The sequence below is a fragment of the Poecilia formosa genome, unplaced genomic scaffold (assembly GCF_000485575.1).
Source record: "Poecilia formosa unplaced genomic scaffold, Poecilia_formosa-5.1.2 Scaffold28, whole genome shotgun sequence".
Taxonomy (NCBI): Eukaryota; Metazoa; Chordata; class Actinopteri; order Cyprinodontiformes; family Poeciliidae; genus Poecilia; species Poecilia formosa.
Window position 1 is genome coordinate 121,133 of NW_006799967.1, and position 10,763 is coordinate 131,895.

The 10,763-nt window shown below is 43.0% G+C and overlaps 1 protein-coding gene across 1 annotated transcript in view; it reads right to left on the reverse strand.

Annotated features, from left to right (window-relative positions):
- Nucleotides 1-17: 17 nt before the first annotated feature.
- The window catches only part of jmy (junction mediating and regulatory protein, p53 cofactor), a 27,214-nt gene continuing 16,468 nt past the window's right edge, over nt 18-10,763 (reverse strand). The window contains exons 3-10 of the mRNA XM_007548769.2: nt 9,107-9,257; nt 7,871-8,040; nt 7,245-7,410; nt 6,382-6,572; nt 6,203-6,277; nt 5,116-5,211; nt 4,030-4,531; nt 18-3,082 (exon numbers count right to left, since the gene is read on the reverse strand). Of these exons, the coding sequence (XP_007548831.1) occupies nt 2,772-3,082; nt 4,030-4,531; nt 5,116-5,211; nt 6,203-6,277; nt 6,382-6,572; nt 7,245-7,410; nt 7,871-8,040; nt 9,107-9,257 (1,662 nt within the window). The 3' untranslated portion in view covers nt 18-2,771. The remainder of the gene's footprint in view (nt 3,083-4,029; nt 4,532-5,115; nt 5,212-6,202; nt 6,278-6,381; nt 6,573-7,244; nt 7,411-7,870; nt 8,041-9,106; nt 9,258-10,763) is intronic.

Below are 10,763 nucleotides of genomic sequence, written 5' to 3' on the forward strand. Positions count from 1 at the left end.
AGAACTTTCAAAAGACAGAATTTTTGGTGCTTTTAATATGAAAGGAAAAATAAAGATTTTTTTTGGTTATGGAAAAGCAGAGAGGAATGGTGTGATGGGAAACATCATCAAGTACATTTAAAAACATCTTTAAAATATGACGCTTCAATAAATACTTCAATACATTTAGGCATGTGGATACATTTCTCATGATTTACATTTGTTTACAGTATAAATCATAAAATGACTTTTTTTTCCTCCGATCTTCATTATTGCACATACGTTGTGATGGGTTTGCCCTCCTCAAGCCAGTCTTGTACAAATGTTGCTAAAACTGGATGCTAGTTTAACGACAACAAAAAGTAGCAAGTGGGATTCTTGGTTGCTTTTCCCCCCCCCAATAACCTGGAAAACACAAACCCGTTAGCTGTGGCGGCTTCAGAGGCGGAAGAAAAGCAACTGCATGCAAATAAACCACGGTGGCTTCGACACTTGGCAGTCTGAGCCAGATTACTTGTGACGCCACAGTTAGCTTAGTATATGCTAACGTAAAATGATGTAAACAGTGTGCTCTGTGTTTGTCCTGCTGAAGGAGATCCGGAAAGCTGAAGGAAGCTAACACTGCTAAGCTACGCTAAGCTAAAAGTGTTGTAAATTGGAAAAAAAAAATCTCCAAAGAAAACTAGAGACGAGAAATGCTGGTTTTCAGTTCTCAGTGCTGGACACGTCTGGTCAACATACACACTTGTTTTATGCATTTAAGCGACATCTTTGAATGCTTCATTTAAAAACACGATCTGCTTGTGATGCCGCATGAAACACGACTAAAGCTCTCTGGTCTGTTGGAGTTCAATTCCGTCCGATTTTCTTTAGTTATTATTTTCTACAATTGTGCTTTACTTTTCAATTCTAACCAAAAGTGAAAGTGTAAATCGGCATTCAACAAATATTAAAAAGAAGTGGGAAAAGAAAGAATGCAGCAAACAATCCTGCTATTTACCTACGAGGGAAAAAGAAAATATATCTTGCAATTAAGCCTCAGTACTTGATGCATAATCTGTCACAAACTGATTTTCAGTATTAAAAAAAACATATTTAAAAACATTAAATAATAAAAAAACTAAAATAATCACTCACACACCAAACGTTAACACAAAGCTCAAAAGCACACAATAAAAGAAAAAACAAACAAACAAATACAAGGCAAAGAAGAGTCATCTCTTTTAAACGCCTCATGCTGAAATGTGTGAGGAGATGAGCACCTGCCACCAGGGGGCAGTGAAGTCCCAATGAACCTGGCATCAGCTCAGAATGGGAAAGAAATGCATTTAATCTAATCACATTTTAACTGTGTGAACTTCGTTATAACTGCTTCCTACATCTGAAATTATTTTGTCTAATGTTTCAGTTTCTTCCCAGTGAAGCTAATCAACTCACAGCTGAGATTATGAGTAAACAGAACAGTAAATCTTATATTTTATCGTCTCGTATGGCGATAAAAGCAGCCAGAAACGCATTCAGACAACTCTTTACTGTTGAAATGGAGGCAACAGAAACAGCTTTCATCAAAAATACTGAGCTGGCGTGAACAGCGTCTGTGCTCGGCAGGCCGCCTTATCGAGGTATAGAGAGAGTTTTAGAAAGTTACAGTCAGCATTCCTACAGGTCTAAATGCTGCACACTGCTAATCAACTGGTTGATAGAAGATGACAGGACAGATAAATCAAACTAATAACCAGCGTATATCCATTTGTTAAACCTGTGCTAGTGCCAAACGTCATAATAACCAGGGTTTCCCCAAGAAAACTTAGCAAAACTACGGCAGTTCATCAACGGCCCGCCAGGTTTTTATGTTGAAAAATGTTAAAAGTTACAAAAATTTGGAGATGCACAAGCAGGCATCATAATTCTGAAATAATGTGTGAGGCGCAATTCAATGTGTCCGCTATAAACACAGCTCAATCCGTCTTTTCTGTCACTTGGTGTATAAAAAGAATAACCTTATTTAAAATAAACAAATGACACTTAGCCTGGTGGGCAGGCAAATAAAGCCTGGTGGCCCACCAGGCTTACAACAGACTGGAGGAAGCATTGAACAACAAATACAATTTAAAGTGAAATTATCTGTACATTGTACTGTTTTAGCCTCAGTAAAAATAACTCTTGCTTCCCTATTTTGAATAAAAGCAAAGTAAAGTTCGGCCTGATGGCAACGGCAAAACACAAAGAAACTAACAGAATTTCAAAAAAGAAATTGATTTTTGTCTTAGATTAATATGATTTGATTTCCTGCCTTCTCCGACGGACCCCATGTTTTTCTCTTGCTACAACATCTCACTGCTCCTTTCAGTGATCAGGGTCACTTCTGTGAGATTTACAGGTTCTACTGAGCGGTGTAAAAAGTTGCTGTGAAGAAAAGTTTGAAGGTGCGACACAGAGTGTGTGTCTCGCAGCAGAAAGGAGCAAACGTTTCCTTCTTCAAACAAACCCATCACAAGGAGCTACAGTACGACTCGGATGTAACAGGAGGTCAGAGGTTGTGTCCTCTCCAAAACCGCAACAGCAACACCTTAAAAACAACAAGTCTTTACAAACACAAGTATGGAATAACAAAAAAACAAAACAAAAAAAAAAGCGCAACTTTTTTTGTTGTTCTAGTTGCACCAAGGCGCCTTCAGGTAACCCAGGCTGTCTGTTTGATTCATTTCATGATCCTCATTTTCTCTTTGTTTTGGCCACGTAGAATAAAAAAAAAAAAAAAAAGCAAAATAAGTTCAACATTTAAACCTCTGTCAGTTTTCCCAGTCAGTGCAAGGCAGGCCTTCGTCCTCAGACTCCGACTCCGGCGAGGCCTCCTTGATCCTCCTCAGGGCCTCGTGGATGCTGCGGGTCAGGGCGTCGGCGGAGTGCAGGAAGCTCTTGGGGTGGCGCTGTTGCTCTGGCCGGGCGCGGACCTTCTTCAGGCGCACGCCTTGCCGGATCTGAGCCAGGATGTTGTTGCCGTCGTCGTCCGGGTCGGGTCCGAGGACGCGCAGCTCGGCCTTCCTCAGGTGGAAGCTGCCGCGCTTCAGCGAGGCCAGCACCTCGTCCATGGGCGAGCTCGCTGCGGAGACGCAACGCTCAAACGTTAAAGGAACCGACTTGACGAAGTTAAATAGCAAAACTTCAATGTGTAACAATTGAATATGTGTTTCTCCCTGGAACTTTACTACCTTCAGTCTAAACTTTTAAGGTCTGTTCTTTCTTTATTTGAGGTAGAGAAGACTAAAAGTCTTTTTGCAAAACTAAAAACCTGGAATTTCTTTAGCACTAAAACTAACTTTGACAATGTCTTCCATCTGTAGTAATTTTATAACGCATTTCTCCGACACAAACTTCATGATGAGGCAGTTCATGCAGTCACTGCTGTAGCAGAGAGCATGGCCTGCTGAAGGCTTAGGCCAGATAAGGCCTCCAAGCCACCAGGGGGCGCTCTAATAAATCCCTGAATTAAAAAAAATCTAAAAAATCCAATGTTTAGATATTTTAGCTAGTGGTGTGACTCCAATAAAATTTTTAACCGAGTTTATTTCAGTGTTTGTAACTAAGTAACTGCATTTCAATCAAAAACCATACACCGACAAAATAACTTACATTTGCAATTCAAAAATCTTTTTGCATGTTAAAAATAAATGACCCTGTGATTAATTACTTAGTAATTAATTAATAGAAATTAGCACTTCAAATTTCCAGCACTAATTTCTAAAACAATTTATTTCATTTTAGATAAAAACAATTCAGCCAATAAACGTGGTTGAGCCTCCGCCAGATTCCAACAAATCTGTTTTGGAGTCTTGAAACGTTTCCCTGTTAAGACCATAATCATGACTAACAAGTCAAATTCTCCTGGTGGCTCCATATGACTTTGGGCCGGTCCAGGTAGACGGAGATCTTTGATGTGGGGATATAACCCAGAGGTCAACAGCTGCTCTCCAAAAAAATTCCACCATTTCAAGAAAGGTTTCCTAACCTGCACTCCTAAAGTGTGTTGCTTGTGATAGTTTTCCTTACCTTTCCTCCACTGTGACGAGTCCAGCGATGCGGTCTTCCTCAGCTTCTTCCTGGCAGTCAGCAGCTGGCTGCTGTCAAAGAATCGCGGGGAAAACGGCGCCAGCGGCAGCGAGGTGCATTCAGACTCGGTCTTGGTCGGGCTGCTCGCTTGGCTCTCGGCGGCAGGAAGCGACTGAGGAGGCGGGGGAGGAGGCAGAGGGGGAGGCGGCGGAGGCGCGGCAGGCGGCCCCACGGAGAGCAGAGACGGATTCGACGACAGGGGAGGCAGCGAGAGGAAAGGAGGCGCCGCTTCCACGCTTTGGAGGCCGATGGAGGGCAGCGAGGCGCCTTCGCAGCTGTAGACGTCAGCCGGGGGCGGAGATGAGAGCTCTGGGAGGTCGGAGATGGAGTCGGTCTGGACGCTGACCGCCTGGGTGCTGGGCTGCTGCCCCGCCCGCCTCCGGCCGGGAGTCTGGGCGAGGCGCAGGCGACTGGACCGGAGGGTCACCTGACCTGGGTAACGCTGCGTCAGAGACGGGAAAACATCAGTCAGAGGCTTCACTCACCTCCACAGGACACAACCATGGAAATATCACAAAGGGCCAGTATTATGTGTTTTCCATCCACATGATGCTATTTTACAGCATAATCAAGTAAATATATTAACTTCAGTTGATATAGAAATGCTACATATTTCAAATATAACTTAAAAGAAATTTGACTGTCTAATTCATCACCTTGAAATTGGGCCTCTGTCTCTTTAAAAGCTCACACATTTTGAATCTCTTCACAACTTCTGTTAACCCTTTAGCAATGCTTTTTACTAGTAAGGAGGATCTGTGCCTCGAAGGCGGAGCTAGGTCCACCCAGGCGTTCTGCACAGCTGAACGGTTGCCATGGGAGATTAAAGGATTTCTTAAGCACGGATGAACCAATCAAATCAACACTGCAGGTGTGTTTTTGATGAGGGAAAAAAATTACAACATGATGCGAAACTCAAGAAAGACGACATGACATAATTCTCACATTTAATGCAGCTATTACAGTAGAAAGAGCGACTCAGCAGAGGCTGGAGGAGATTGGCAATAACGACGGTGAAATCCTCACCTGTTTGAGGCTGCGCAGTCTGTCCAGAGTCCGCTGCCTTTCCTGACTCACATTTGCATTTCTTTTTGCTTCATCATCTTCTGCAGTTTCTCCTCCCTTTAAAAAAAAAGAAAAAAGCAGGGTTTAGATCCACCTGTGCGACTGGTTTGAGTGGCGATAAGCTGGATTTATTTAACGTTGTTCTGCACAATATTTTTGCAAAAGTATCAAATTTCCTATAGATGGTCACAATAGCAGATAATGTGACGCTCTGGCCAGACGGGAAATTAAGTTTTATGCTTGGGCCTGAATGGAAACCGATGCATTGTGGACGCTGCAGATCAATATGGACTTGGAATTATATCGCAATATTTTGTGGTATTGTTGAGATAATGATGACTTAACTAAATATTTAATACTTAATTTTTAGGAAACTGTGTAGCTGTGACTGAAGGCCACAGCATTCAAAGCCCCACAGACACAAACGTGGCCCTGGAAGACATTCCCAGTTGGAACCGGCTTCTTCAAGACGCTACTCGCTTCAGGAAGTTTGACTTAAACGGCAAACAATTGCTTTTAATCGCATTTTTTAATTTACTGATATTTATTTATGCTCTAGTTGAACAGTGGAGAAAATAGCAAAAATAACATTTCTGATCATACGGTCAACTGCATAAATTAAAATTTATTGAGACGATAAATCAGAATTCTTATAAGAAATTTCTTGCGATAAATGATACGATAAATGAAGACACCATTACAGCAGAGAAACATTGTGTGAGATGCTTTTGAAAGCTGACATTCAAACAAACAAGAGTGTCTAGAGATCCACATGCAGTTCAAACAGCCTTTAAATGACCTGCAGCTTTTATTTCAGCTACAGAAGGATCACAAACTATGGATGCACGCTGCATCTTTCTCTGGTTTTGGTTTGTTTTCTCCGTATTGATTTATGAGCTGAATGGTGGGACAGGTGGTAGCGCTGATGCCTTGCAGCGAGAAGGTCATCGGTTCAAATACCAGTTTTAAAAAGCCCACAAAAAAACCCACATAGCGAATGCTAACTTGTTGCTGCAGCAAAACGACTGGATCTGACCTGCCGCAGTACCTGCAGAGAGCTGAAGTCGACGTCGTTTCCTTGGCGCTGCTGGATTTTCTGGTTGTGATTGAAGATACAGATTTCCTAATGAAGAAAAATAAATAAAAACGAAATGGAAAGGTGTAACAGACAAAGCTTTAAATAGCTAGAAACACCCGGCGGCATTTGAAGGAGCACGCAGATCGGACCTTCTTGTTTTTGAGGTAGACTTTCTTGGCAGTGATGCGGCCCCTCCGGGCCTCCAGTTGCCGCGTCCTCTGCTGCAGGACGCACAGTTCTTCATCTCTGAGGGGCAACGGAGGGGATGCGGGCTCCTCTTCGCCCTTCATGGCGTCTGGGCTCTCGAAGGCATCATAGTAGACCACCTCATCCTGTCGCTCTGGGAGAAGAACCAGCAGAGGTTTTAGTTTGACGAATAAATGGCTTTGTTAGAGCCAGATCAGGTGAACAAGAGAACACGAGGAAATAATCAGCAAGAGCCTTTGAGTTTTAACAAGAATGTATCTAAATTATCTTGTCAGATTAAGGAGTGATGTTCCCAAACTGTACCACATTTTCACTAAAATGTGTTACAGCAGTCACGATTAAAATGTTTGATAAAGTGAGTTAGAACAAAAACAAGCACTTCATTTTAATTTAAAGGACATTTTTATGTGTTGTCCAGCCACAGAGTGTCATTTCATAGCACAATCAAGTTACTATGTTATCTTCAGTCGTTATAAAAATGCTGCGTATATCAAATATGGTTCAAAATAAATTTGACTTTGATATGAAGCATCTTTTTAAAAACTTCTGCTCTTTATGAAAAGAGTTAAAGGGTGCTTTATGAAACTCCGCCTTCAGGATTTCTCCTCTATTAATACTTTAATAGGGTCAGGATGATTTAAACTAAAATTTCTGACACTCATACAACAAACTAAAAATATAAAAAATAAATAAGCGTCATAGTAACACAAAAAAAGTTATTTTTAGGGACAGGATACAACATTTTTAGAAAGTGTTTTTTTCCCCCTGGATCCGACAGAAACAGCGCTGCCACGCAGACGCTCACCCATCATCTGCCTGCGCAGACTCTGCAGCTGCGCGGTCAGCAGCAGCTCCTCGCAGCGCAGCACCTCGGCCTGAATGTCGTACAGCTGCAGCTGCAGCTCGTAGTACAGCGCCTCCAGCTGGTCCAGTCGCATCATTGCATCCTCCCCACCCTGCAGACTCTGCATCTGGAAAAAGCAGAGGCTCAGCGTTACGTCATGCCCTCCCTGGCCTCCAAGGACACAGACATGCAGACAGGCTGATTTTCCCAAAAAACATAAAACATGATCCGACTGCGCTTTTTGTTTCTGATACGAGTCGGACGGAGTGGAAACCGAAGCGGATTCCTGTTTGGTAGCATTCGACTCCTGAGATGAGACGCAGGGTGCAGGTTTGCATGAAAAGCAAACGTTTGACCCGATTGTCATTCCCAGTGAGTCATTTCCACTGTTGTACAGCAGGATGTTCCTCCCTCCATCACGGGATGCCAGAGCCATGAGATCATTGCTCTGAGTCCATTATCTTGCTTATTTTCCCTCCATCTCTTAACGCACAAGTCTTGTTTTTGGAAAAGCACCAACTTATTAAAGTAAAAACACTTTGTCTGTATTAACTTTTCTTTTTCTTCATTGCGTCGCTCCGTTTTACCTCTTCCTTCAAGCCGTGCTTCTTCTGTTCCAGGCAGATTTCCTTGGCCCTCATGAGCTGCAGGGTTTCCTTGGAAACGGCGTACTGCAGCCGCTCCATGCGTTCGATTGCCGTGGCCCACGCTGACTTTCCGAACTTCCTCTGGTCGGCGCGCATCCGCTCGTACAGAGCTGCGGACATGCAGGAGGGAACACAGCATTGGTGAAAACAGGAACCAGTTGAATTTAACTGATGCTTTGGCACATTTTAGTTGTACTCCAGTTTAAAAGATACTTTGATCAAATATTAATAAAATCCCTTTTGTATGTAGAGCAGGAAAAAAACTAACTTATTCCATAAAGAATGTTATTTTTACATCTTTAAATTTTGTGCATGTGCACAACGCTGCCATGGTAGAACAATTCTGATAACAAAATGAAACCCCAGATGTTTCTATTATTAATTTAGTGCCACTGCAAAGGGAAAAAAAGTGACTCGAAAAAACCGTTGAAGAAAAACTATAAACCACTTGTATTCTTCTTTTTTCTCGCTCCCTGTCAGCTATGCTGCACACAGACATGTTGTCATAGCAACTGACTAACAACAGCTCCACTAAAGTGTCAGTATTTAGCACCAAAAAACAAGCAAACATTTCGCACACAAAGAACAGAACATTCAGTCGGTTACATTTCTGTGTCTACAGGCTTGATGTTTATTAAAAAGCGATCGTCTGAATGCGGCGGTGGTTGGTTAGCTAATCTAAACACCTGCTCTACTGTTAATCTGTGAGAGTTGGTGGGTGGTTCACCTTTTTTATTTACTTTTTTTTGCTGGCCCGAAACGCACCGATTTCTGCAGCACATCTACATATTACGGTTGTCAAAGTCAAGCTAGCATAACTGACCTACCTCAATCTGTCTCTCTGTTTTTCTAATTAAAACTATTCATCTACCTTTTCTAGATGTCATTGTGTTGATGGCTGGTAGCAAATCCATGTGTCGTATTTTCTTTTACATATCATGCATACATTTAAGATTCACCACGTCGTGTTGACAACTTTACAACTAAAACCAGTGGTCGTCATCGTCGGCGAGCGCTTTGCCCTCTGGTTGGACGATGGAGTGAAGGCTCTAGCGCACGTCACGCTGCAACGCATCTATAAACGACCTACATACACTCAAATGTTAAAACGCCAAAGTAAATGGAGTGTCTGACATTTTCCCACGGATGGAGGAAATGCCTCTCGTCTCCGTTTACCTTTCTGAGCTCGGGTTGTGGTTTCAAAGAACTTCACAGTCAGGTCTTGAATGGCGAGCACGGCAGCCTGAGCCTTCTTCTGCCACTCCTCATCCTCTTTCCTCAGGCTCTCCACGCGGCGAGGGCCGAGACGTTCCGTCTCCAGGCAGATCTGACGAGAGAGGCAGAGCAGGTTCAACACACAAAGTTCTGACAGCTGGAACTGGAATAATATTAGTAGAAATAAATCTCAACCACCTCTCTTTCATGTCCATCACATTGTGTACAGTAGAGTAAACTTTGATGTATTTTATCAGGACAGACTAACACAACATGGCACGTAATTGTTAAGCTGAAAACAACGATAAATGTGATTGGTTCATTTGAATTTGTTGTTTTAATTTAAACAAACTGGTGTTTTGTAGGAGGGATGCTGCGTTGGGAGTAATGTGCAGTTTTAGTTTTCTTTGCCTTTATGATGCCACTAATTTGCTCACTAATGTCCTCTCATAAACATCTGGGGCCTTCACAGAGAGGTTCAAAGGGTGTGAATACTTTGACAAGGCACAATTTTTCCTTCCTCAGCCTCACAGTATCTAGTAAAAAAACCCACTAAGGGTTCTGTAATACTCTCAGTCCACAGCAGAGGGTGGTGAAGGGTACGGCTATTAGTGTTTATAGTGACAGTAACCCAGTTTCCCACTGGTCAAATGTTAAAACAATCCACTAAAGGACATTTTTAAAAAATAATGCACAACTTTTAAAGTTGTAACATTTTAGCTGCTAATCCTAAGTCATGAGTGAAAAAAAAGCTAGATGAGCTGAAAGCGCTTGCCATGTGTGAGACCTCACTAGGAAACAACCACAACGATGACACGATGGGCAGCGTGTGGAACAAAATGTACACAGCCAATAAAACAGACTCCCTTCCAGGGCCTCTCGGCACGTGCAGCCGGATAGTAAAGTCTCAATGTAAAACAGATGCGAGCGCAGGAGCTGCAAAATAAACACCGCTACAATAATCGCCAACAAAAGAACTTGAAAGCAGACGGCGTGGTGACTGGGTGAGCGCGTTGTGTTCCTGGGGAACCGTGCGCGGGAGGCATGAGCACAGGGAGTGGTCTGGAGGTGAAGCAGAGAGCATGAATGGGGGCGGGGAGATTACATCAGCACCATTAAAAAAAAGGAAAAAAAAAAACAATTATAATCTAGTCAAGAAAAAGTCGAGTGCATTACATCAGTGTTTGGGTATTGCAAGTTGGACAGCGTACAGTGTAAACGGCACAACCTATTTCTATCTTCATCTTGTTGCCGATTCTGCTCGCTTTGACCCCGTTGACCTGAGCGACACAACGACCTGAAGCCAAACATCTCGATATTAAAACCGCCTCGTGATTTGGAGTCTGCTGAACTGGTTTTTATGCAAAGCAGGAGGCTCCGACACAAACGGGTAGCAGTCAGTGTTCCCTCCTTATGAACACGGTGGCGGCGGCAGGTCTCGACACTGCGGCTCGAACGGGAGACTGAAAGCAGACGTGTCAAACGGTCTTTAAATAGAGGTGACACCACTTCCCATGATGGAGTGCTGGGATTACGACATGCGTGCTGTCATGGTGGTCTCTATCGCATTTGGTTAAAATAGGAAGGATCAGATGCGCAAACACGCGCGCGCACACAC